The sequence below is a fragment of the Tauraco erythrolophus genome, chromosome 28, assembly GCF_009769465.1.
Source record: "Tauraco erythrolophus isolate bTauEry1 chromosome 28, bTauEry1.pri, whole genome shotgun sequence".
Classification (NCBI taxonomy): domain Eukaryota; kingdom Metazoa; phylum Chordata; class Aves; order Musophagiformes; family Musophagidae; genus Tauraco; species Tauraco erythrolophus.
In genome coordinates, this window is record NC_141492.1 from 5,595,341 (window position 1) to 5,621,716 (window position 26,376).

At 72.2% G+C, this 26,376-nt stretch overlaps 1 protein-coding gene across 3 annotated transcripts; it reads right to left on the reverse strand.

The window, feature by feature from the left end:
• Positions 1 to 12,164: 12,164 nt before the first annotated feature.
• MIDN (midnolin) lies at positions 12,165 to 23,127 on the reverse strand. Of its 3 annotated transcripts, none has more exons than XM_086627841.1 (8): positions 22,871 to 23,088; positions 21,762 to 21,849; positions 21,403 to 21,465; positions 15,551 to 15,911; positions 15,249 to 15,300; positions 14,859 to 14,971; positions 14,439 to 14,741; positions 12,165 to 12,427 (listed from the first exon to the last, which is right to left on the reverse strand). In XM_086627841.1, exons 1-8 carry the CDS (start codon positions 23,086 to 23,088, stop codon positions 12,165 to 12,167), a joined length of 1,461 nt encoding a protein of 486 aa, XP_086483967.1. The 3 variants fall into 3 exon arrangements, with proteins under 3 accessions (XP_086483967.1, XP_086483968.1, XP_086483969.1); XM_086627842.1 differs by having other exon boundaries at positions 15,249 to 15,286; positions 15,546 to 15,911; XM_086627843.1 differs by lacking the exon at positions 15,249 to 15,300 and having other exon boundaries at positions 14,859 to 14,991; positions 15,525 to 15,911; positions 22,871 to 23,127.
• Between the last annotated feature and the right edge of the window lie 3,249 nt (positions 23,128 to 26,376).

Sequence of the window (26,376 nt, forward strand, 5' to 3'; positions counted from 1 at the left end):
ACCCCGCGCCCGCCGCGGGCCAAACCCACAACACACGGCGAAGAAAAGCGCAAAAAGGAGGGAAAAAGAATAAAAAAATCCAGTAAGTGAATGACTCTTTTTTCCAGCCTCACCACAAAACATTCCTGAAATTTTGGGCCACGCCGGCGCGTGTGCGCGGGGCCCCGGGTCACGCCTGGGGCTCGCTGCTGGTGCCGGCGCAGCCCCCCCGAGGGTTGGGGTGACGGACCCTGCGGCCGGGCACGGCAGCGGGCACAGCCTCCCCCCAATGCTGGCTCTGCCCAGCTGCGGCGGTGCCCGCACGGTGCCCCTTTGGGCTGAGAACAGACAAAACTCAGAGCAGGGATGGGACACGCGGGTCAGGGTCTCAGGCTGCATCTCAGGGGGTGCAGGACCGGGAGCAGCCGGAGCTGGGCAGTTGGCAGCACACTCCCAGCCCGGCGGGGCACGCGGCCGAGCCGCAGGGTGCCCGGGCAGGCCAGCCGCGGCGTGTGCCAGGGCGGTTGAATACGGTTGGGTTTTACAACCCGCCGGCCGAGGGAGAGGCTGCGCGGCCCCAGCCCAGGTGAGCTCGGACCTGGGAATTTCCCAGCTGCCCGAGCCAGGTGCCCGCCTGGCACCGGCCACCGCAGCTCCTGCGAAGGCGCCTTCACCCCGGGGTGAAAACCAGGAGTTTGGGGATCCCCATCCCTGGCAGCGCCCCGGCACCCCCCTCCTGTGTCCAAGACCCCCGTGCACGGTCCTGCCGGCTGTGGCACAGGCGTGGTGCCCGCTGGGGACTGGCCATGCTTCCCCTCCCAGCGGGAGCCGGGACGCCCGGCTGCGGCCCAGGAAAGATCCCCGCCGTGCCCAGGAACTTGCTGACTTGTGAAAAACGGGTCTCGGAAACAAAACCTCACCCGAGTGCCGGGGCCAGCGGCTGGCGGCGGGGCCGTGCCGTTGCGCTCTGGCACTGTTCATCACGGCGCGGATCAGCTATTCCGTGATTTTGCCGGGATCGACGCTGGGCTGGCAGCCCCGTAATTAACTGATTCGGCCTCTTTACCCCTCGCAGCCCCGGCCAAGCGCGGCTTTTCCACCGCCCTGGAAGCCCCCGGTGCTGCGGCCGGCAGCCCGTGCGCGGTGCTCCGGGCACGGCTCTGCCCGGCTCCCGCCAAGCTCCTCGGCTGCCGCTGCTTCCGAGCCGATCGGCTCCGGTGCCCACCGCTTGCTGCCCTCAGCCCCTCATCCCACCCACCTGGCACCAGCCCCGCTGCCCCTTTCCCCAGCACGTGCCCTCAAACACACCAGCCCCCCACCCCCAGCACACCCCACCGACACGCTGCCGGCAGCGCGGGGAGCGCCTGGGGACCGCGGTGCCACGTGCGCGCCCACGGCCACGTGTGCGGCTGCAGCTCCATGGCTGCTCCCAAAGCTGCCGCTGCCCCGGGGGGGGTCGGCAGCCGGGGGGCACCGGCGGCTCCCCCGGTGCTGCCGGGGCGCGGAGGAAGCGCAGCTTCACACGGACTCGCCTGTTTGTTTGTTGAACAGCTGAGTCATTCCCGGATCGCGCGTCCTCGCGCCTCCCCACCTGCCTCCCGCTGACTCACCCCGGCTCCGCGGGCACCGCTGCCCGCTCCGGCCCCGGCACCCGCTGACCATCACCCCCCGCTGCCACCTGCCAGACCTCGTTCCCACAAAGAGGACCGCAGCCCCACGGACACGCGGCGGACGGTGAACACCGCGGTGCTCAGCGGCACCCGGGGCAGGAGCTGGCGAGGGGCAGAGTTAAGGGGATTTGGCCGAATCCAGCCGGGGCCCGGGCAGCAACGGGCAGCAGGAGGCCGGGGGCACCGTGGGCGCTGAGCTGGGGTGGCCACCCCAGTCATTGCAAAAGCGATTCTGGCGAGCGGGGCCTGGGAATGGGGCGAGCGGGGAGGGGGCAGCAGTTCCACCTCGCTCTGACTCAGAGGCTGCCCGTGCCATGGCATTGCACCCTGGGCACTGCACAGCACTGCCGGTCACCGGCACCGCACCCTGAGCCCTGGCAGCCAGCACCTGCCAGGTTGTCGCCCCGTCCCTGGGCTGTGACCACAGACACACAGACCGGCCCAGGGCACGGGCAGGACCCCGTCTGCTCTGGCCAAGGGTGCTGGCACCCTGAACAGTGGCACAAGCCCCTCGCCCCTCTGCACCCACCAGCTGCCCGCTGCCTATGTCAAGGTCTCTGGTGCTGCCTGCGGGACACTGTGGCACCCCGGCAGGTGCAGGGCCAGCAGCCGGAGCAGCTGCCGAGCCCAGTGCCAGCGGTGGCTCAGCGCCAGGGGCAGGTGGAGACGCTGCCGCACCCCAGACCCGCAGTGAACCCACGGCAAGTGGAGCAGCCCCGGCCACGTTTGGTGCCAGTGCTGTACCGGGGCTTGCAGCCCCCCAGGGGCACTGGCATGTCGGGCCAGGGAAGGGAGCAGGGTGCCGGGTTCAGTCAGGGCTGCACGCAGCCGGCACCACCCAAAACACCCCCAGGAAATGTGCCCGAGCCGAGTGTCCAGCTCCGGGGGGAGCCGGGCTGAGTGTGGTGCCACCCCAAGTGCCCAGGGCTGCCACCTCCTGCGAGCCCAAAGGCACCGAGGTCCCCACAGGTGCACTGGGACCTCGTGGTCCCCATGGTGGCCCAGGGAGGGGGCACGTGCCCCCCGCCCCACTCCCCGCAGCCCGATGGGGAGACCCAGCACCCGGCTGCGTCCTGCCGGGCTGCTGGCAGCTCCGGTCCCGCAGGCTCCACGTGGCTGCCATGGCCGACCGGGCACGGGGTGGGGAGAGGCAGGAATCCAGGACTGAGTCATGGCTTCCTCTGCGGCCCGTGAGTCACTCCCCGGCAGCGCCGTGGCGCAGGGGCCCGGCATGCGGAGGGCACCGGGGCGGTGAAGTGCACACGGCTGCATGCGAGGGCAACCCCTGCCATGTGCGTGTGCACAGCCCGGCACGCCCGCCCGCGTGTACACGCGCACGCCGACGTCGGCGCACGACCGCGGGCAGGGGCACATGCGCGGCCCCGTGTGCAGACACGGCTGTGAGCACGAGCACAGCACATGTGTGCTTACGCACACGCTTGCTCACGCACACGCGTGTGCTCATCTGCCCGTGCCCTCCACACGCACAAACCCAAACCGCAGGAGAACCCGGCTGCGCAGGACGGGCACGAGTGCAGCGCGCGAGCACCCGCGCCCAGCCCCACGCAGACCTGGTGCCACTTACCTACCGCGCTCCTGCGTCGGACCCCGGCCTGGTGCCCACCTCCAGGGCTGGAACAGCAGCTGAGAAACGAGCAGCAGCTTCTCCCGCACCCTGTGGCCGCGGCTCCTCGCTCCAGACACTCTGGGGGGGCAGGAGAAGTGGTCAGGAAAGTTTTTCCAGCTCCAGCTCACCCCGTGCCCGTGCTGCAGCCCTGAGCTTTCTGCCACCGCACACACGACCGGTGCCCGCGGTGCCCAGGGAGCATCTGTCCTCCCCGCGCAGCTGGACCTGGGACACACGACGGCTGCAGCGGTGCTGGGGACGCAGGGGCTGCACAACCCCCCCCCCCGCACGCAGCCGGGGGGGCACACGGGTGCATGGCCTGCACCAACCCCTATGGCTGGGCACCCCCCTCCGCCACCGGCGGGGCGGGGGCTGGCGGTTCGCACCTCTGGCACCCCTGGCACCCCCTGCCACCGTGCTCCCCGCTGCCGCTGGCTGCACCCCACGAGCCCACAGGGGTTTCCTGGGGGGTTCACGGGGCTCCCCCCCCCGCGGCGGGCCCTGCGCTCTCCTCTGCCGAGCTGGAGCCCAGCGCCACAACCGCAGGGCCCGGGGGGGGCTGAGGCTGCAGGGTGGGGGCCGCCCCGCCGACGTGGCAGCCGCCCTGGGTGGGGGTCAGGGCGGCTCGGGCTGCGCGGGCACCGGGGGGGGCTGAGCCGGCAGCAGCCTGCGGGGAGCCCCCGGGCCCTGCAGCCGTGCGAACGGGGGGGACCCCCCGGTACAGCCCCCCCCGGTACAGCCCCCCCCGGGCTCTGCCGCGAGGACAGCCCCCGCCCCCCCCCCCCCCGCGGCCCGACACGCGGGGCGGTCCCTGGTGCGCCGCCCCCCGCAGGGGCCCCCCCCCGGGACCCCCCCAGCGCCAGGGGGTCCCCCCGGCCCGGCCCCCCCCCCGCGGCGCTCGGGGCTGCACGCGCACCGTGCGGGAGCGGGGGCGGGGCGGTTGCCACGGGAACGCGCCTCCCTCGCGCCGCCGGGAATGAATGGGCCGGGAGCGCGCGGCGCGAGCTATGAATGAATGAGCGCGCGGGGCCGAGCGCGGCGGGGGGGGGCGCGGAAAGCCCGGAGCGGAGCGCGGAGCCCGGAGCGGAGCCGCGCCGCACCGCCAGGCCGGGCCCGCGTGTCCCCGCACAGGCCCCTGCCCGCCCCCGGGCCCCCCCCCCCGCGCTGTGCCCCGCCCGCAGCGGCATCGGGCACCGGGGGCTGGAGGGGGCAGCGGGTGGCCCGGTGCCATCCCGCTCCGCTGCCCGTCGATCCGGGCCGGGCTTTTCCGCCGGAGCGGGACAGGGGTCCGGCTCGTCGGCGCGGGGGAAGACCCGGCCTGGATCGCGCGGGCGGAGGGGAAGCGCCGGTGCGAGGCCGGGGCAGGACCCGAGCGGCGCCCTCTGGCCCGGCCCCCCCCGTGGGGCCGCCACCTCGCTGAGGGCCCGTGACCCCCCTGCACGTGCCAGCGGGGGGCACCCCACTGTCCTGCCCGGCACCCTCGGACAGGCTCACGGGACCCCTTTACGCCCGCGCCGGGCGCCTGCGAGGGACTCACGAAGGGGCCGGAGCCCCCCAGCCCCGACAGCCCGCAGGGTCCAGCCCCGGTGCGGGCTGCCCGGGGGGCTCCAAAGCTGGAGCTCCCCCCCCCCGTGCACCCCTGGCCTGGGCACCCCCAGGGCTGGCCCTGCTTATGGGTGGGGGCTGCTGCTGGGGCTCCCCGGGGTGCCCAGCCCCAGGCTGCCAGGCAGGCCGGGGGGGTACACGGTCAGAGCGGGGGGCTCCCCGGCTGAGCCTCGGCCCCTCCGGGCCCCCTCCCTGCCCTCAGCCCTGCCCGGACCCCCCCTCGCCCCCCCCTCCGCCCCGACGAGGCGGTTCCCAGAAGGCCGGATGGGCAGGGTGGCACCGCCCGAGCTTCCCAGCAGGGTCTGGGTCATCCCCGGGTGTCCGCGGCCCCGGGACGGCCCGTTCCCAGCGCGGGCCGGCGGAGGACACCGGGGCGGGGGGTGGGGGGGGCGGCTGGCTCCCCTCCCGCCGGGAAGGGGAGGGGGGGCATTCCTGGGCTGCCTGGGGGCTGAGTCACCCCCGGCCACGCACACGGGCGAGCCCCACGCAGGGCCACGCCACGGCCACACGCACAGAGCGTGTGCGCGCAGCAGAACACGCAGAGGCACACGCAGCGCGGCCACGCGTGTGGGTACATGCACACGCAGCGACACGCGCGTGTGGATCCACGCGGCGCGGTCACGGCCCTGCACACGGGAGCGCACGCACACGCAGCAGCGCATGCCGGGACACACGCGCGCAGCACAGCCGTGGCCACATGTGTGTACCGGCGCGTGCAACACGACACGCCGAGACAGAGGCAGCGCAGCCGCTGCCTGCGCACGGGGACACGCAGTGACACGCAGCCTTGAGCACGCAGAGACACAACAGGCACACGCACGCACACAAACATGCACATACATGCACACACACATGCACACACACATGCACATGCACATTGGGGGGGTGCAGGCAGGTGCCCCCAGCGCAGCCAAGAGCTGAGCAGCCTCCAGCCCCCATGGGGACCCCCCAGCAGGTGACATGTCGCCAGCTCCCTGGTGCTCCCTGAGGATGAGGGGTCGGGGGGGCCACCGCAGCCCCCCCGGGAGCGGCTGTGGGGGCGTGCACGGGGCACGCGGCCGAGCGTCGCCCGCTCGCCGGGGCTGCGTCACCGCGCGCTGACGCATCGCTACCTGTGGGTCCCGCTGCTATATATAGCCCCGCGCGCCCCATCTGCTCGCTCAGCGCGGTGGCTGGCAGGGGGGGGACACACACCGCTCTGTGCCCCCCCTGCGCCACCGGAGCCCGAGGGCCAGGTGGCCCCATGCCAGCCCTGATGATCTCAGCAGCGGCCGGGGGGGGAGCGTGGCGGTAGTGGCACCGTGCCACCTGGCAAGGCCCTGGCTGGCAGGGCCGGCGCGGACGTCACAAGGGCTCCTCGAGGTCCTTGTAAACATGGTGACGCACTGGCACTGCCCTCTGGCCCCCGTGACCCCGCCACGCTGCCCGGGACCACGGTGTGCCACCCCGCTGCCCACCCCCTGCCCTGCACCTGGCTGGGACCCCCACGATGCAGGCTGTGGGGGTGGGGTGACGTGGGGTGGCACCCCTCACCAGCACCGGTGTCACCAGGGGCATTCAAGCACCGTCCCCTGTGGAACCCAACTGGGAGGGATTGAGCCTGTGCCCCCTCCCACAACACCTCCAGCGGTGGGGGGGTCCCCATGGGGTGGAGGGGGGAAGATTGGGGGTCTTTACTGGTGGCAAAGGCAGCTGGTGAGGGCAGGCAGCCAGAGCGGGACGCTCAGCGTGCCCCGTGCCAGTTCCCAGCGTGGCGCTGTGGGATGGCAGCAGCGGGACGGGCTCCTGCTGCTGCTCCGTCCCCGCTGCGACCCCAGCGCAGCCCCACGGGGGTCCCTGGGGACGGGGCTGGGCGGCCGCCCCGGCTCCGCGGCCCCCGTGATATCACCGTGCCGGCACGCCGGGCTGCCTGCGCCGCCCGCCGCCACGGACCGGGCTGGGGGGCCGGGGAGGCCCCGCGGCCACGGGGGCCGGGCAGCGCATGGGGGGACCCTCTGCACCCCGGGGGGGGCTGGGAGGGAGCTGGGGATGTGGAGCAGGGGGCTGGCGTGCACAATGCCCGTGTGTGCACAGCTGTGTTCACACGTGTGTGCACATGCACTGCTTGCACACGGGCTGCACATGGGCACCCTCGTGGAGGGGTCTGGGGGTGCTGCCCCCCCCGCTGCACACCGGGAGCAGAGCCAGCACCCTCGGGGGCCCCCCGGGTCCCTCCAAGCACCCGAGCACCCTTGGGCGCGGGGGCTGCACAGCCACAGATGTGCTGCGGGCACACGTACCGACACGTGCACTCGGCGTGCACACGCGTGTGCAAGGGCCTGGGACACGTGTGGGGCGGAGGGCGGTTTTGGGGGGTGCGGTGGGGCCGGAGGGAGCGGTGTGGGGCCGGGCCGGGCTGCCCGGGGGGGGTGAGACATTCCTCGCGGCGTTTGTTATTTTATCTGGTTCAAAGTCAGTTCCTGGAATGTTTTTAATTCCAGGATCCGTCCCTGCGCCGGCAGCTCCCCCCGCTCCGCGCCGCCTCCGCGCCCCACGCCAGGGCTGCCTGCCCGCCGCCCAGCCCCACGGCACCGCCGGGGCCCTTCGGAGGGGTCTCTGCACCCCGCAGCGATGCCCAGGCTGCACCCATGGGTGCCCTGGCCCGGCGGGTGCCCCGAAGGCGGGCGGTGGGGAGGCCGCCTGCAGCTCACCCCCGTGATGGGACCCCGCTGCCGGCACACACCGTGTTCCCAACTCTTGCCAGGGACACGCCGGCAGCTCGTCGCCCACCCAGCGTCTGGCACAGCCGTGCCAGCACTGTCTCTTGCCAGCCGCCGCCACCGTGTGCAGCCGCCGTGTGCCCCAGCAAGCGGTGGGCAACAGCCGGGGGTCTGCAGGGCTGGGGCTCCATCCCGAGCAGCGAACATCCCCCCGCCAGCCTGGGAGTGACTGGGGGGGGGTCCCAGTGCCGTGGGGGTGCAGAGCTGGGCACGCCGAGCGCCTGGGCACACGCTGCTGCGCTTGGCACACGCACATGGGTGTGCACACGCGTGTTTGTGGGCAGGGGGTTGCGTGCACAAGCCGTGGCGAGGCCGGGCTGGGCTGGCAGGGGTGGGGGATGTAGGGTGCAGGGGGTGGGTGTGCAAGGAGCCATGGTGCAGTGCCGGTGCGTGCCAGGGCTGGGCGTGTGCGCCGCGCAGCGTGGGGCCGCGGCTGTGGCCGGCGCGGTGGGTGTGCGCCGGGGCCCACGGGTGTGCCGGGAGGGCTGTGGGAGCCGCCGGGCGAGCGCCCGCTGTGGGTGTTTCCTGGCGCACCCTCCACGGCGGGGGCTGGGCTGGGGGGGGGGTGCACTGGCACCAACCCACCCGCACCCGCTGGCCCTGTTTGGGTGGGGGGGCCCTGGGGCTCCCCAGCCCTCTCCCTGCCGGCACCCGCAGCCACCACAGCTCCGGTCACCCCGTCACGGCTGCACCACGGATGGCAAATATTTGCCCCAGGCCTGTGGCCGAGGCCCCGCCGGGGTGTTTGCCGGGTGTTTGCCGAGTGTTTGCCGAGCTCACTGGGCCATGGCTGCACCCTGGGGCTGATCCCGGGGCACTGGGGGGGCACCCACCCCCCTGCCAGGAGCTGCAGCCATGCGTGGCCCAGGCCAGGGCACAGTCGCCTGCCCAGGGGCTCAAACACGGCAGGGGGGTGCCAGGAGCGTGCCCTTGCTCACGCGTGTGCACACCCCCCCCCAGCACCCCCCGTGCACGCAGCCCCACGCACACCCCTCTGCAAACGCCCGCCCTGTGCAAGCGCACATGCGTGTGCACGGACGCGCACCCGCGGGGTGACACCCATGCTGCCCCCCCAGCGGGCACCACACCAAAGGCGCGACGCTGGCGCTGCCGGATTGCTCCATACTGGGAGGACCGGGATGAGAGCAGCCGCGCTGGCATGGGCCTGACCCCACAGTGGCATTGGGCAGGGCGGGGGGCCGGGGCGCTGGGGGCAGAGAGGAGGAGGAGGAGGCAGGACGGGGTGCAGGGGGGTCTGCAGCGCCTGGGCACCTGGGCTGGGCAGTGAGTGCGGCTGTGCCTGGCGTCGCTCCTCCGCCAGCGAGCCCCCCGCTTTATCACCAGCATCTGCTGGCCCGGGGCACGGTGATGTCACCCCGGTGGCGTGGCACGATGAGGCGCCCCATGTTCCGGCTTGCCTCCCACTGCGCTGCAGACACCTCCTGTGGGCGCCCGCGCCGCAGCGTGCTGTGCTGAGCTGGCCTGTGCCATGCTGTGCCATGCCGTGATGTGCCATGCTGTGCTGTGCCATGCTGTGCTGTGCCATGCCATGCTGTACCATGCTGTGCTGTGCCATGCTGTGCTGTGCCATGCCGTGCTGTGCCGTGCCATGCCATGCCATGCTGTGCCATGCCATGCTTTGGGGCCAGGCCTGTCCCACTCACCCCAGGCCACCAACCCTGCAGCACCCACTGGCCCCGCTGCCCCCCCAGTCCCCTCGGGACCCCCCAAACCCTGAGCCAAGGCCACAGGGTGGGAGCGGACGCCGGGACCCCCGTGCACCGCCGCCCGCGTGTGCCCCTGTGCGCACACGCGTGTGCACGCGAGCAGCGGGCGGGAGCGTGCCCACGCGCAGAGGGGTGGGTGTGAGCGTGCACACGTGTGCGTGTGCCCCGCGTGTGCCCGGCCGGGCAGCCATTGCCTTAAAAGGCCTCCGCCGCTGCTCCCGCCGCGGCCAGCGGCTCCTCTTCCCGTTGCCAAATTTGGCGCGCGCGGCGCGGGCCGGGGGTGTCGGGGGGGGCGGCCCGGGGCTCGCTCTCCCCGAAATGACGTCAAAGCGGGGCGCTGGCAGCGGGACGCCCGGTGCGGCACATGTCACCGCAGGAACCTGAGCACTTCCTCTCCCGGCCCCGGCTTCCTCCGGCGCTCGGCTGCTCCCGGGGGCTCGGGGTCCGGCGAGGCCCCCCCAGTCCCGAGGCCGAGCCACCAGCCCTGTCCTGCCCGTGGGGTGCTGGGTCCCCCGTGGGGCTCTGGACTGTCCCCCCTCCCTGGCTTCCCCCCCCCTCCAGCTCCCTGGGGTGCAGGGGACATGGCAGAGGGGATGGGCACGGGGTGCTGGGGACACGGGGCGGCCACTCCTGCCCCCTCCCCACGTAACAGCCCCCCAGCTCAGCCCCCCGTTCCCCTGGGGCCAGGCTTCACCCACTGCCAGGTGTGCTGGGGACCTGGGGGTGCCAGTGCCCACCATGTCATCGCGTCCCAGTGTCGGGCACAGGGGCTCCTCCAGCCCACGCTGTCCCAGCCGTGGCACCACGCAGCCACCGGCCCCCCCGATCCCCACTGGCCCCCACGGTTTTCCTGGGGCCTCTTACCCCAGGACCCAAAGGGGCCAGGGGAAGCGGGTGCCCATGGGTGGGCTGGCACTGACGTGTCCCCAGGCCCATCTCCATCCCATCACCTTCCCCGGGGTGGGGGAAAGCCACAGAGAAACCAACCAGCTGCTGCAACTGGGGAAACTGAGGCACAGCCATGCCGGGCCCCAGAGATTGAAGTGGGGCACTGGGGTGGCTGTGGGTTTTGTGGCCACCAACCCCCCCGCCCTGGCCCGCAGCTGCCCTGCTGTGACGCAGGAGGGCCGGTGAGGCCGGCACGGGAGGGTGGGTGCCGGCACCTGCGGCCAGCACGGCTGGTGGAACCGGCCCGGCTCCTCGGGGCAGCAGCGGAGCACGTTGGCAGGATGGGACCGGGTTCACCCAGTCGGGCGAGCACCGCGCACCCCGAGGGCCGCGGTCCGGCACCTGGCGAGGGCTGGAAACACCCGCCTTGGCACATCCCCGCAGCCGGGCACTGAGATGGGTGCCCAGGGCCAGAGAACCCCAGTCCCATCCCCCTTTCCTGGGAGGGCTTCCTGCTGCAGGGCTGGGAACGCGCGTGCACACGCGTGTGCACACATGTGCAGAACTGAGCACGCCTGCGTGGCCGTGTGTGCACGGCTGGGTGTAGGGATGCCCACGGCTGCGGGCACACACGGATGTGCAGAGCTCAACACGCGTGTGCACAGCCACATGTGTGCACGGGCCGTGCGTGTGCACAGGGGGTAGGTGTGCACGGCACACGTGTGCACACGTAAAGAAACACTCGGGTTAATGACTTGAAGGTGCTGGGGGAGGCCCTGCCCCGTCCCCCCCAGCCCCACACCGATGCCAGACACGGTTGCATCCAGACTGCCCAAATTTATTATTTCAAAAATAAAAAATAAAATATTAAAGACCGAAAGCCTCGCTCTCCCCCCCGCCCCCCCACCCTCCCTCCCCGAAACACACAAAAAAAGACTTTTACAGACAAAAAACACATCACGTGGGTTCTCTATTTGCACAGATCTCCTGACGAAAAAAAAAAAATAAATCAAAAGTCGGACAAGAAAAAGGATTTCTACGGCCTATGCAAGACTATGTCAGTATTGGCTCAGTCGGGTCATTAATGTCTATAAATACCAGCCCCGCGGCCCGCGGACAGCCATGACCGAGTTCTGCCTTTGTTTATTCTTTTTTTCTTTTTTTTTTTACCCTTTTTTTTTTTTTTTTCCTCTCCTTTTTTTATTTTTTAAGTTAAAAAAGAAAATCCAACCCCCCAAGAGGCGGGCGGGATGGAGTCCGGCGACTCGGAAGTTGGTCTCAGCCGCGGAGGGAAAACGCTATTTCTTTTCCCTCCGAAAACAAACAAAAAAAATCAAAACCCACCCAAAACAAAGCCCCCCCACCCCCCCCCCCCCAACCCCCGGCTGCGGCAGCGGAGCCGGTGGCACCCGGGCACAGGCGTGTGCCCCCCCAGCCGCCCGGGGGGGCCCAGCCCCGCAGCTGAGCAATGCTACATATAGAAGGGAAGGAAACCAAACGGCCCCCAGACCCGGGGGGGCCCCAGCACCTCCGAAAGAGACTTCATCTCCTCCTGCCCGCACCGGGGGGGGACGCCAGGGGGCCAGAGCCCACCCCGCTGCGCCCCTCTTCACAGCAAAGCAGCAGCTTTGATATCCCCCAGGGCCCCCCGGGTGCCAGGACTGCCCGCTCGCAGCCAGGGAGGGTGCGGGAGGGGGCGTGATGCCACCTTGGCCATGCCCCCCCACCATGAAACACTTCCCCCGGTGCGGGCAGGGTCGGCCCCGAGGTGTCCGCTGGCAGGAGATGGCAAATCTAGAGGAGATCTGGCCCATGACAACAGAAACGAGACCACCGCCGGCCGGGGCGGCGGGAGCGGCACCCCCGGCAGAGTCCGCGGCCCCCGGGGACCCCCACCCCGGGCACGGCTCTATGCTACGACGAACTCGGATTTCATCTCCGCCTTGACCTCGGGCTTCCACACCGAGTCCTCGAAGTCCAGGTCCAGGCTGCCCTCGCTGGAGACGCTGCTGTTGCTGTTGGTGCGGGCAGCCTTGCGGTTGGGCAGCCAGTGGTAGGGGGCGCGGGCATCGCGCCGCGCCTTCCGCCGCAGCCGCTTCTGCTGCAGCAGCAGCTGCAGCCGCTCCACCTTGCAGCGCGTCGCCCGGTTCTCCGTCTGCCGCAAGCGGTCCCCTGCAACGGCAAAAGCAGACGGGGGGGGTCACCGGGGGGGGTTTGACCTTCCCCACGCCAGGGGATGCCCGCAGCCCCCCACCTGGCACCGCGCTGGCACGGACACCCCCGAAGCAGGGTCTGTGCAGGACGGAGAGAGAAGCCCCTTCCCGCGGTGCCGCGCCAAAGGGGGGCATTTCCCCGGCGCGGGGGGGAACGGCGCCAGCTCGGCCGCCCCCTCCGCCGCGGCACAGCAGCCGGCGCGGGCCCGGCCCCGCTGCGGCGCGTGGGAGGACGAACAATCGAAGCTCCAGACGTGGGCTCCAGCGCTGGGGAAGGAGGGAAGAAAGGGATCCCGCTCCAGAACAAACTTGGCTGGGAGAGCGGCTGCGGCAGGAGCGGGGCGGGGGGCTGGGAGCACCGAACCCCCATCCGGAGTGGCCGGGAGGGGGGGTCTTGGGAGACAGCAAAGCCACGGAAAGGGGATGGAGCAGCTCTGCTTCCCTCCTGCCTCAGTTTCCCCCACGCAGCCACCCCAGGACAGGGTCGCGGCTGCACCATCAGCGCCGAATGCCACCACTCCAACGGCCCCGCGTGAACCCAGTGGGTAAAGCCCCGGTCCGGCCCCACGGCCAAAAGGCAGCTGAGACCTCGGGGCACAGCGTGTCCCACCGGCCCCCTGTGCTCCCCGGCTGCCACCACGGTGACCCGAGCCAGTCCTGGGGGACAGAGCCCACCACAGCCCCCCCAAACGCAGCGGGGCAACCCCTGGCACAGCCTCACTGGGACCACCTGAACACAGGACAGAGCTGGGGGTGGCAGAGCAGGGCACGGGGGCACAGCCCTCCTGTGAACCCGAGCAAGGACCCCCGGCGCGGGGCTGAGCCCCGCGGGTGGCCTTGGCACAACCATCAGCGGGGCTGGACGCCGGCTGCCCGTCCCTGAGCCGTGGCGAGGGGCCGGTGGGGGGTCTGGGGGCGTCTCTCCCCCTTGCTGGGAATTTCACACCAAAGGGGCCGGGGGGCCCCGGCCAGGGCCCTGGGAGGACTCGTCACGGTGGGGGGGACACACAGGATTCCCCCCACCAACGCACCCCCCTGCGAGGCACAGGTGGCCCCGGGCAGCCCCGGGGTCGGGCTGGACACGTTGGCATGTCGGGACAGCCACGTCACCGACGGCTGGACCCGGCATGGAGCCACCCCCCACAGGGGGCCCGGACCCCCCTCGGCCAGGAGAGGAGGAAAAGAAATCACAGAGGGGAGGGTGAGCCCCCTCCCCCCCCAACCAGTTTCACTTCTTGTCTCTAAGCAAATCACCCGGGTAGGGGGGAACAGGGGGGTGGGTGGGCACCTTCCGGCCTCGGGGCGTGCAGGTGTGCACCCCACAACCTCCCGCTGCACCCCGGAGGGGGTCCACCCCCCCCGACCCACCTTCACCCCCAGCCCAGAAATGAAGAGGTGGGCAAGGAGCCAGAGTCTGGGTGTCATGTCGTGTGTCCCCCCCTAAACTCTCCACCCCCCAGGGCAGGGGTGGGGGGCCAGGCAGAGGGACCCCCCCAAAGTCCTCGGTCACCCCCCACCCCTGCAGGGTCAAGGTCAAGAATTGGGCAGGAGTGAACCTTTTTCCCCTGCAGAGACCCTGCAAACCCCCTGGGCCCCCACCCTGACTGACACCTGTCAATCATTCCAGCCCCTCCCGGGGGGGGGGCCCCTGCCCTGTCCTCCCCCGGGATGCCCGTGCCCAGGCGTTACGGGGGAAAAAACTACATAAAACCCATCGGGCACCGCGGCGGCTGTTGTGGGGGGCGACCCTGTGCCAAGGGGGGGTCGGTCTGGCCCAAGGAGCTGCAGGGGCTCCCCAGACCCCCCCCCCCCCGAGTGGGACAGGACAGACCGGGGACACCAAACAGAGGTGCCAGACCCAAAACCCAGCGAGCTCCCACCACGGTGCCCTCCCAGCGGGCACCACCGCAGTGCCCTGGCACGCGGCAGCGGCCCCCTCCCACGCGCGGCACGGCGGCAGCCGGGCTCACCGCTGGGTTTGCACATCCGGATCTGGCTTTGGCACTGGACGACGGGGTGCAGAGGCGCAGAGGCCGTGGCCGCCGGCAGCGGCTCTGAGGTAGTTTTGGTGGCGAGGTCCGGGGAGGCGGGGGGCGAGGAAGAGGAGGAGGAGGAGGAGGAGAACTGCGTCTGGCAGCGGAGCTGCGTCAGGGACTGGGGCATGCCCTGGTAGTGTCGCGTGGCGCTGAGGAGGTCGTTCAGGATCTGCAGGATGGTGCCGATGTCCCGCCGCGGCCGCCCGCTGCTGTCCTGGCAGTTGGGGTGCAAAGTGCCTGCAGCGGAGGGGGGGGGGAGAAGGGGGTGAGATTAGCAGCCCCCCCAAACCTGCAGCCCCCGAGGCGCCCCCAGCCCCTCCGCCACGGCCCCCAGGGAGGCTCAGTGGCACGTACCGGAGAAGGTCCCTGAGAAGACCCCAGGCGCGTGGTTGACGAAGCTCTCGATGACGGCACCGGGTTTGCGGGATCGGGCCGTGGGCGCAGGACCGCTGCCCGGGGAGCTGCTGCTGCGGGTGCCGCAGTCCACCTACGGCGGGGAGACACGGGATCAGCCTCCGGGCAGGGTCCCAGGCATGCGCCGCCGGGGGCACGGCTCTGCTCCAGCCCTGCAGCCCCTCAATCGGCCGAGCCAGGAGACCCCCGGAGCAGGACCCCCAGGCATCACCAGCCCCGGTTTTACCGGGACACAAGGGAGTATAGTATGGTTGTCCCACCCCTCCGTGCATCGGTGTCCCCAGACCTGGGGGTCCTGGCAGTCGCCGCCCCCCCCGCACCCAGGCCCGCTGTGCTGTGCCAGGGGAAAGGGACGCAGCAGCAGAGCACTGGCAGGCAGCCCCTGCCCACAGGCACAGGCAGGGTCTGAAGATAAGACTGGATCATGTCCTGTCCCCGACACCCTCCTGGGGACCTGGGGGCACTCTGCAAACCAGGCAGGGGAACGCCCTTGCTCCATGCATGGGGAAACTGAGGCAGGGAAGGGCATCGCCACAGCAGGGCTAGGAAGCGCCCGGCTTTGCTCCCCTGTGCCAAAGTGACCGGGAGCCCCCGGGCCCGACTCACCTCCGAGCAGGAGGAAACCACGCTGCTGTTCACCGTCTGCGTGCTGGCCCCGTGCGAGCGGAACATCCCAGCGGTGACGGGAGCGGGGTGGGGGGCGTTACAGTACATGGGGGAGGCTGGCGCGGCGGGCGCAGGGCTGGGCGCCGGGCTCTGTTGGCATGCGGGCACCACGGGGATGCGGGCGAAGCCGGAGCCGGCGCCACCGTGCAGAGTCCGGCAGTGGGGGCTCGCGGCGGCCCCCGCCTCGCCCCGGCTGGCGATGACGTGCCGGTGCTGGAGCTGCCCGCTGCTCTGCTGGGCGGCCAACTGGAGCTGCACGAACATCATATGGTCGCCCACGCGCAGGGCCAGGGTCAGCGGGGACCGTCCCGACAAGAAATCGTTGACCTGCGGAGAGAAGGACCCCGGTGAGCCCCAGCACGCAGCGAGCCCACCGCATGCAGCCCCCCGCGCTGGGCACCCAGGGCTGGGCAGGGCACGGCTCTCGCCCCCGCTGGTCTCGCCGGGGCCACACAGCTGTAGGGACGGGTCATCAGGGTAACGAAGGGGCAACTCCCCCTCCCCGCAGCCCTTTCCTGAGCCTTTGGCTGTGCCAGCCGAGGCCATTGTCCCGGCACCACCCCAGCCCTGTGCCAGCTCCATCAGCTGACAGTGCTGAGTGGGTACGTTCCTCCCTCCTGCCCCCTCCCCTTTATCTCCCAGCACAGCCATGCCCACCTGCCCGCCCTCCCTGCCAGTGAACCCACCACAGCCCGGGCGCTGCTGCCAGTGCCCGGCGGGCAGGGGCTGCAGCCAGGGCTGCCGCACAGCTGCACACCCGCTGCCAAGCCAGCGCTGCTCCTCCGGCCAGCCCAGTGCCAGCATGGAGCGGGGGGGTTGGGAAACGGCCCCCCCAGCGCTGGGAGCAAGCTCCCGTGCCCAGAGGATGCGGAGGGGGCAGGTGAGGACATGCTGGGTCCCTGCCGTGCCCAGTGCCGTGACTTGGGGCTCTCAGGCAGGAAAGGCCAGCCCAGCTTCCCCCCAGTTCCCAAAGGCAGCCCGAGGTGGGGGCAGGCCCGGTGGAGAGGCTGCACGGGCAGGATTTGCCCCTGCCCCCCCCGGAGGCTCCGTCGTGGGCAGGTGATGGAGCAGCTGCAGCGCAGAGACAAGAGCGGGGCCTGACCCTGCCCAGGTCGTAGCTGTGGAGGCGGGGGGGGAGCCCCCCAATCCCCAGCACCTGCTACCCCCCCCCAGCACATCGCTCAGGCCCCCCCCCCCCGTCCGGACACACAAATCCCTTGACATCTGTGCCAGGGAACAGCAGAGGCCCCCAGCACTGCTGAGCATCCCCCCGTGTTCCTGGCGGGGTGCTGGGGCAGCCACAAGCCCCCCCCCCTGCAGTGCCCCCTCCTCCCTTCGCTTTTGGATGTGCTGCCGGGGGGGGGTTTGGTGCCTCTCACCCCCGCCAGCCCGGCCGGCTGCAGGGCGCGGGCACAGGCAGGGCTGTGGGCAGGACAGCGGGTCACAGCTAATGGGGATGACGCCACCGCCGCCCCCCCCCCGCCGCGCTATTCTGGGGCACAGCGAGGCCCGGCTTCCCCAGCCCGTCACGTGCAGCGCCGTGCACGGCTCCCGGCACACGTCACCCACCCACGCCCCCGCGGCACCTTCGGGGCGCAGCTGTCGCCCGCGGCAGGACGAGCCGAGGGGTGCCGAGCGGACCCGCAGAGCTGCGGTCCCCAACCACCCGCCGGCCCCCTCCCCATCGGCAGCCAGGGGCCGGCACCACTGCAGAGCACAGCCAGCCCCCCCCCCAGGGCCCCCCCGGCCCCGCTCCCCCGCGCCCCGTTCCAGCGGAGGCCGGTTCTGAGAAGCCGTGGGAAAAGCAGCTTTAAAAATACCAGCAGCAAAGCCCCGAGCGTGTCAGGCGGAGGCTGCAGAGGAAGAGGTGGGCGTGAAGGAGACGCTGCAGCTCTGGACACGGAGGTTACGGGGCGAGGGGGCGGGAGAGGACGGCGGGCGTGCACATGGGCACGCGTGCGCACACGCGTGTGCATGCACACAGCACCGGGACACAGCAAAGCCTCACCCCAGCCCCCGTCCTGCCCCACGGCTCAGCCTCTGCCTCAGTTTCCCTGCCCGTGGCAGCTGGGGACGGACACGCACCGGGGATGTCCCCCCCACGAACGCAGCACCCTGTCCCCACCGCTCGGTCACCCCAGCTCCGCCACAACAGCCCCTCCGGCATCGCTGGCACAGCCGTCACGGCTCCCACACAGATCCCCCGCAGGCGGCAGTGCCAGGGCAGGCAGCGGCTGCCCACAGCCCCACGCGGCTCCCGGCCCCGCTGCTGCAGGCGGGACACTTCCCACGGGGCACAAACACAGGGACCCCACACCGGGGTCCACACGCTGCATCCCAGCTGGGGCGCAGAGACCACATTTGGGGAAGGGGACCGGCCCCAGCACCGTGTCCAGGACGGGCAGGGCAGGTCCCATCCTTGCCCCCTCTGACCCCCGAGTGGGGAGCAGGGTTCATGCACAGGAGCCCCCCCACCAGCCCCGACCCCCCCTGCCCCCGCTCCTGACCGAGGCGGCCCGGGGGAGCCCCGCGCACCTCCCCGGGGCCCCCCTGACGTCAGCCGGCACCGAGGCCGCCTCTCCCTGCTCCATCTGAGTCACCCCTGCCCGCGCCCTGCCTGACCCCTCGCCAGCGCACCCGGAGCTGGTGCCGCTTCCCAGTGGCACTAAAAATAACCCCTTCCCCCCGCAAGGCATGAGGGTCCCCCAGCCTCCCCCCAGCCCCCCGCGGCAGCCAGCTGGTCCCCTGCGGCACCCCGGGCAGGGCAGCCAGCCCAACGGGAGTGGAGCTCTGGGGCTCCCAGCACCCGCCCCCACGCCGCTGCCAACCCCCCCCGGCCAAACCGAGCCGCTCCAATGCAAACACGTCCCACCCTGCCGCCCGCTCCGCCACCCACGGCCGCCCGGGGAGGACCCCATCCCTCCCAGCTGGCTCAGCCACAGGGGCTGGGGCCACTGCACCCCCCCAAACCCTCATGCCCAGGGGTCCCCCGGGATCATGCCAAGCCCTGGGAAGGGATCTGGCTGCACCGTGCTGGGCTCAGGGCCCGCAGGGATGGGGCAAGTGTCTCCCGGCTGCTTCCCAGAAACGCCGGTGACTCAGAGAACGCCGCATTCCCACCTCGCTCCAGCGCCCGGCCCCGCGTCACCCCGGCCCCCAGCCCCAGGCACCCCCGGGGCCCCCCCAAGGCTGGCAGAGACCAGGAGCTGCCCCCGGGCACCCCCAGGCAAACACAGGCATGAGATGCCCCGCTCCGCTTCCCGGCAGATCCGGAGGGGAAAGGCCGGCACAGAGTGAGGACAAAGTGGGGGGAGCAGGAAACGCCCCCCCCGGCCCATGCAGCCTCTCAACACACTCTCCAGCCGGGCGCAGCTGCGGCCGACAGCTGTGTCCCACCGCCCAGACGCTCCCGGGGGTTTTTCCATGCCAAGGAGGGCAAAGGGCCAGGGCACCGCGGCCGTGTTCCGCTGCCACAGCCCCTGGCAGAGCCAGGCTGGCTGGGCAGGATGAGCCCCTGTCTCTGTGTGTGTGTGTCCCCCCCCCAGCTCTGCAGTGGGGCAGAGGGGCTGGGGGGAGGCAGAGCGGAGGCCGCGGGATCAAACGCCCGCTGTCCGCTCGGGTGCTGGGGCCGTGGGCACAGCTCCCTGGAAAGCGGGGGCAGCCGCCGAGTGTGCCCGGCGGAAGGAAGCGTGGTGAGCTCTTCCAGGAAGAGCCGGTGCCACTCGGCCGGGGCACGGCGTCACCTCCTGCCCGGCAGCCGCTTCCCCAGGGCACCTGGGGAGGGAGGGGGGCAGCGGCCGGGCCCCCCCGCCGCCCCCGGAGGAAGCCGGCGCAGCTCGGCGCGCTGCCGGAGGATGCGTGACGCAGGCAGAGCCGAGCAAAGCATGAATGAGAGGAGCGGCTTCCTGCCCCCCCGCCGCCCCCCAGGTGCTGGCGGTTCCTCCTGCACAGCCCCGGCTTCCTGAATCACCGACCCGGCAGGAACCTGCGGCGGGCCAGGAGCTGCGGAGCCACGTCCCACTGCCAGCGTCACGGCATGCCCGGGCTGCCGGGTCCCCAGCCCACCTGGCAGAGCCTCGAGGGGAAAAACCAGACGGCACGTTGAAGCCACCAGCCCCGGTGGGCCACCAGCCCGTAGCCCACACACCTCTCTGAGGCCGGGAGGGACCACGGCTGCCCACCCAACGGGAGCTGTGCCAGGCATTATGAGGCCAGGAGCAGCTGCCCCCAAAATGCAGGGGCACTCCAAGACTCCCCCTGCTCTGGGCAGCCCCACGGGTTCCCTGGCCATGCTGCTCCCCAGTACATCCCCCCTCACTGCCCCCCCGGGGGGGCTGCACAGCCCTACCAGAAACGGCTGCAGCCCTGAAGCCGGGACACGCACTGGGACCCCCCCAGGTGGGCTGCCAGGACCAGCTCCCTCCCACAGCTCTGCACCCCACCTGGGACAGGCAGCACCCTGTGAGCAAACCGGGCCCCACAGGGACGCTGGGGTGGGGGGGACGGGGAGGCAGAGGCTGGAGCCAGCCTCTGGCACAGGACTCCTGATCCAAGCTCGCTCCCTCGGCCCACACAGGGTTAAACCAGCTGCCGAAAAGTCAAGGTCACCCCGGGGTAGCCAAGGGCACCGGGGGCACGAAGCAGGGCAGCCCAGGGCAGCCGTGGCCCTTGCCACATCCCCACGGGGGCACAGCCGTGCCCCTGCCAAGCCCCCCTGCCCGGCCCAGGCGAGTGGTGGCAGAGCGTGGCGCGCAGCCCCCTCCTCCAAATTCAGCCAGGGGTTAAAAAAATAAAACCAACCACCATGAAACCACCTTTGAGAACCCGCTGCAGCCCCCCCGGCCGGAGAGGAAGGAAAGAGCTGGGCAGCGATAACAGAGACGGAAAACAAAGCAGCCGGGGCCTGCGCGGCTGGGGGTAAATTCCACCTTGGCAGCGGCGGCTGCGCGCGCACCCGCGGCGGCTCGCCCAGCCCTGGGAACGCTTCCTCCCCGCGCCGCGGGCGGAGGACCCCCCCCACCCATGACACCTCCCACGCTGGAGGCCGCCCCGCCAGCCGCCAAGAAACTTCACGGTTATTCTAAACACGGCCCCCGCCAGCGCCACCCACCACGCCCACCCGTGCCCCCTCCTCGCCACCCAGCGCCCCAGCCCAAGGCCACCGAGCAGGCACGCGGAGAGTGCCAGGACACCCGGGCACGGCCAATTTCCCCTCACCCCCCCCTCAAGGACGGCTCCAAGGAGAGGGAGAAGAGTCCACTGGGCACAGGAAGGAGACGACGGGTTCTGCAGCCGTGCGAGCCCCCAGTGTGGCCCAGTGGCCCCACCAGCCCCCAGTGTGGCCCTGCCAGCCCCTCCTCAGCGCACGCCGCCAGCCCTGGTCCCTGGCGCGGGGCAGGCGGCCAGCCCTGCCTCTGCACCGCAAGGTGGGCGGCTGCGGGGGGGTCCAACCCTGCCCCCGTCGGGCAGGGAGGGCCCTGGGCCACTGGGCTCCGCCACCGACCTCCGGCGTGACCTTGAGTGAGTCACTTCACCTCCCAGCGCCTCTGCCCTCCCCGGCTGCCAGCTTGTTTGGGCTGCGAGCGCTGCGGCGTGGGACCTCCCTGCGCCCGGCGCTGCACAGGATGACGGTGCCCGCCCCGGGCACCACCCTCAGCGCTCCCAACCCCTTCTGAAGGTGAAACCCAAACGAGGCACTAAACACCAAAGCCTTTTGGGAGGGGAGAGAGGAGCCAGGTCGCAGCAGTCCCTTCCCCCCCTCACCACCCCACTGAGCTTCCTTTGTGTCTGGGGGTGCCCCGGGCATCGAGCCCCTCACCTGAGTTTCGGTTAAGCTTTCCAACGCTTGCATCACCGACTGTTCTGGCCTGGATGCCTGGGACTGGGGAAAAAAAAAGAAGGAAAAAAAAAAAGGAGGGGGGGATTAACATTACAAATGCAGAGAAGGAGGGGGCGTCTGTGCGGCAGCAGGGGAGGGATGACATGTCACTTCCACTATTTCTACACAAGCCTTGAGAAAGCAGCGAAATATTAAACCCGCTGCCGTGCCCAGCCCAGCGCTGCCGCCTCGGCGAGGGCTGGGGCCGCGGGGCTGCCAGCACATCCTCGCCCGGGGCTTTAATAATAGATGGGGACGAGTGGGAGGGAGGGAGCAGCAGGAAAAAAAAAGCCATTTACCATCAAGCCGGCCTCCACGGTGGGCACCAGCGTCAGTTTGCTTCCTTCCACGACCCCCAGGTCCTGCAGCTTTCCAGAACTGAGTCGGCTGTGGGCGAGAGGACACAGATGCCAAAGGCGAGGTCAGCGCTGCCCCGGCTACACGCACCGACGTGGGGGACACCAGCCGCCAGCCTGGCTGCTCCCAGGGGACCAAGCCCCCTCCAGCACCCCCCACTCCGAGCGTTTCCGACGCCTGACGGGCAGGAGGGGGACCCAGCACCCTGCTGCCCAGCTGCTCCCTGCACCCCGGGGTGGGGGGGTAGCACACAGTGCTGGGGTACCCCCTGCTCCGCACACAGTGCAAACGGGGCATGGCCAAGGGGTGCTGCAGCCATCGGTCAAAGGGGCACTGCCAGGGCAAGGGGGCCAGCAAGGAGCTGGTGAGTGGCTGGGGGCACGGGAAACCTGCCCATGGCGAGGTGAGAGAGCATGGCACGGGGGGGACGTGCTCCACCCCCCCGACCCGTAGGTGCCGACACATTACGGGGTCCCCCCCCTGCACCCTCCATCCCCGATCCGGGCGAGACTCGAAGTTACTCCAGGCCGGGGCTGAGCATGGCACCGGGCAGCCCGACCCCACTCGGGCCCCGTTCCACTCGGGGGGGGCTGCGCAGCCCCCCCGGACCGGGCCTTGGGCAGACAAAGGACACCTCCACCCCCCCCACCCCCGGCCCTCCCAGCGCTGGGGGATCGGGGGGGGGGCCGGGCCGCGCCGCCGCCGAAGTTGAGCCCAGAACAAAGGGCAGGGCCCCCGCGGGGCACGGCCGGGCCCGCCGCCCACAAAGGAGCCCCGGCAAGGGCCGAGCGAGGGGGCGGCGGCCGCGCTCCGGTCCCCGGCACGACCCGGAGCCTCCCTCCCTCCCTCCGCCCCGGCTCGCCCCCGCCCGCGGCCCCCCGGGCTGCTCCCCCCCCCGACCCGCGCAGGAATGGGGCCAGGCAGGGGGAAGGGGGGCGGGAGCCTTTGTGCGGTGCCGAGCCCGGTGCGAGGGGGCCGCCCCCGCGCCCAGCCCCGCTGCCGGGGGGGGGAGATGGGGACCCCGCGCCCCCCCCCCCCAGCCGAGCCCTACCTCTCTTTGTGCAGCAGCGCCAGCCGCTCCTTGGGCACCTTGAGCCGCTGGGACAGCCGCCGCTTCAGCCCCTCCACCGTCTCCTCGGCGGGCACGGAGAGCTCATAGCGGGTCCCGGTGGTCGTGTTGATGCAGAGGTTCATGGGGGGCTCGTTCGGGACCACCTCGCAGGCGGGAGCGCCGCGGCTGCAGCTCCTGGCGCCGGGCTGCGGGTCCATCCGCCGACCTGCGGGGGGAGCGGCGGTCGGTGCCGGGGGGCGACGCCAGAACGCGAAGGGGGAAGGGGGGGGGGGGGGGGGGGGCGGGGGGGGGAGGAAGCGGACAAAGGAGGCAGCGGGGCCCGCTCCGCCGCACGCCCCGGCGGTACCCACGGGAACTCCGGCTGCGCTCCGAGTCCTCCGTGCGGCGTCCGGGAGGAGCCGGAGGGCGATCCCCGGGCCGGGCTGGCACCGGCTGGGCCCTCCGCGGCCCGGGCGAAATAAATAAAAAATAAAAATAAAAAAATCCCCCGTTTTCCTGCCGCTCCGCCGGCTGCTGGCGGGGCCGCGGGGCGAGGGGAGGCGGCGCTGGCTGCCTGCGGGAGGGGGGGCGGTGGAAGCGGCGCTGCCTGCCCGCTGCCCGCTCTGCCCGCTGCCTGCCCTGCCCGCTGCCCGCTCTGCCCGCTCGCTCTCCGCCCTCCCCGCCGCTCTCCTTTCTGTGCGGGGTTTCTGGGGGCGGGGTGCGGGCCCGAGGCCGCGGCGAGGGGCGGGCAGGCGCGGAGGACGCTTCGCTCCCCCCTCGCTTTGAGGCCGGACCCGCCGAACCGGCCGCCGCCGCCGCCGCGCGCTGCCGTGGAAGCGCCGAGCGGGGGGTGGGGGGCGGGGGGGGGAGCAACGTCCCGCGGGCGGGGCCTCGCCCTCATTCACTCCGGCTCCTCCGGCCGCCGCGGCCAATGGGAACGCGTCGAGCGCCCAGACATCCGCGGCGGCAGCCAATAGGAGGTGGGAGCAGGCTCCCCACGTGGCCAGGTGGGCGGGCGGCCCGGCCGGATTCCTCCCGCCCACGCGGCCGCAGGCCCCGCCCCGCGCCCCCCCCCCCCGCCGCCATTCATAATCCCGGGCCGCGCAACAAAGGGGCCCCGGGGCAGCGGCGGGGGCTCCGCGCCCGGGCCCCGCCAGCAGGCGGCCGGCAGCGCCGAGCACCCGGCGGGGCGCGGGGCTGCCCGCGGCCGGGGAGCGGCCGGAGCTGGGCTGCGAGGCCCGGGCGCCGCGGAGGGGTGAACGCGGGACACGGGAAGGCGGGCGGCGCGGCGGGGGCGGCGAGCGGCCCCCGCACCGGAGGAGGCCGCGGCGGGAGGGGACTGCCCGCGGGGCCGGGCGGGAGCCGGAGCCGTCGGAGCCGAGTGACGCGGGGACACCGAGGCGGAAAGGGTGGGGGGGACGACGACATGCAGTGTCACCCGCGGCCGGTCACGCCCGCCCGGTCACACGCACCCGCCCGGTCACCTTCCCGGTGACGCCGTTACAGCTACAGGGAACTGCCCCGACGCGGGGCTCAGCCCCCGCCCCCCAGCACGCTCCTGCCTCCCCCTTCCCTCGCCAAACCCGCAGCGCGGACCCCGACCCAGCGGCCCCGGCAGTGGAACGGACACACCGGGGCCCCGGCACCCGCGCCCGGGGGGGGGTCCGGGGGGGCCTATGAGTCAGCAAAGCGCGGGCGCCCTCTGCCGGCCCCGCCGCGCCTCCCGCGCCCGGGGGGGGCTCCGCTGCGCGGTGGGGTCCGGGGAACCCTCGCCGAGACACCGGGGATCCCGGTCGCGGTGCGCCCCGGGGCCTCCGCCCGCTTGCCGGTACGGAATGAACCGGCCCGGGGCAGCCCCCGCTCGGACGCCGGGGCTGCGGGCGAGCGGCCGCTCCCCGGGACGCGGTGGGGGCTGAGCGGGACCCCGCACCCCTCCCGGGAGGCCGCTCTCGGGGTCCCCGACAGCCGGAGAGGGGGGAACCGACCGCGCTGTCGGTGCCCCGAGGGCAGGGAAAGCTCCAAGCGCCCGGGGGAAACGGAGGGTCCCGGCGGCTGGGAGACGCTCCCGGACACCCCGCCCCGGTGGGCTCTGCCCTGTGGCCCCCCGGGGAGCCGTCCCGCCCGCTCCGAGAAAGGCGAGTGAATCCCCCCCCCCCCGCCCCAACCTCCCCGGGACCCCGACAGCCCGGCCCCACTCACCGAGCCCGGAGCGCTGCTCCGCGGTTCCCCGGCGCGGCTGGAGCTCAGCTGCCTCCGGCGGCAGGAGGGGAGAAAAGAGACCCCAAAAACTTCCCGGGGGAGGGGGGGCGGTGCTGTGCCGTGCCGTGCCCCCTCCCGAGCGCTGGAGCCGGTCCGAGCGCAGCCCTGACGCGGAGCTGCCGGGGAGGTGCCCCAAGTTTTATCCCGCACCGCCCGGGGTGGAGCCTGGCGGGGGCAGGGACCGGCCTGGCCCCGGCCCCGGCCCCGGGCTCAGCGGGACCCGCAGGTGACGCGGCCGCACCTGCTCCCGGGGGGGGTCCCGGCTCCTGCCCCCCGGTCCCGGTCCCTGCCCTGGGGGTCCCAGCCCCTGCCCCCCGCCCCGGGTCCTGCTCCCGGGGGGGTCCCGGCTCGGCGCCCCCCTGCTCCCGGTCTCGGCTCCCCGGGGGAGTGTCGGCCTTTCCCGGGGGTCGCGGCTCTGCCCCTCCGGGGGTCCCGGTCCCGGCTCTGCCCCCGCGCCTCCCAAGCGCCGGCGCTGCATCCCGCGGGCGGCAGGGCGGGGGGGACCCGCCTCCCGCGGGCGGTGGGGAGGGGACAGTCCGGACACCTCTCCCCGTCCGGGTGCGCCGTCACCGGGGTCAAAGTCAGTCCGTGCGCAGGGAACGGACGGGCTGAGCTTCCAAGCGGCTCCCGGTGGAGACTCTCTGATGTGTAATAGCGAGGTTGGGCCGTCCCTGCCCCGGGATTCCCCCTGCCCCACCATCCCCGTCACAGCCGGACAAGGGCTCGGCCCCGCACGATTTTTTGGGGCGGAGAGGAGTGGGCTGGCGCAGCACTGGTGCTGGGGGTGATGCCCGGGGCCCTGCAGCGGAAGCCCCCGGCCGGTTACCGGGACAAGGTGCGTGGGGCCGGCGGCCGCCCCGGCCTGCGGCAGGGCCGGTGCTGGGGCGAAGCTGCGGGACCTCCGGCTGCCCCGGCCAGGCCGTCGCTCGCAGACAATGCCCGGGCACCCCGAGACATGGAGCAGCTGGATGGGGAACTGGCGGCCGGTCCTGCCGCGAGGAGGGGGCCGCACAGCCCCCACCCACAGGGCAGCACTGAAGGGGGCCGGGGGGAGCTCTCTGTAGCCCCAAAATGCTGCGGCTGTTTTGGTCCCAAAGGCCTCCCCTGGGATTGGCGCCGATCGCTGCCGGAGCCGCGCTGGGTGGGAGCGAGGCCCCTCCATGCACAAGGAGCGGAGCCAGGCTGGAAGTGTGTGGGGGGGAGCCTTTGTGGCGCAGCCTGCAGCCCCCCGCCCGCCCCGGCCCCCC

Bases quoted from the DNA above. Each gene is read 5' to 3' on its own strand.
- MIDN (XM_086627841.1), bottom strand. From the start codon at position 23,088: ATGGACCCGCAGCCCGGCGCCAGGAGCTGCAGCCGCGGCGCTCCCGCC. The intron at 15,301-15,550 runs GCAGCGTGGTTT...GCCTGTGGGCAG, and splicing joins CAGCACGCAGACGGTGAACA to GGGCTGCCTGCCAGTGCTCT. The intron at 14,972-15,248 runs GCGGGCCTGGGT...CGGCACCCGCAG, and splicing joins CTTTCCCCTGGCACAGCACA to CAGCAGCTCCCCGGGCAGCG.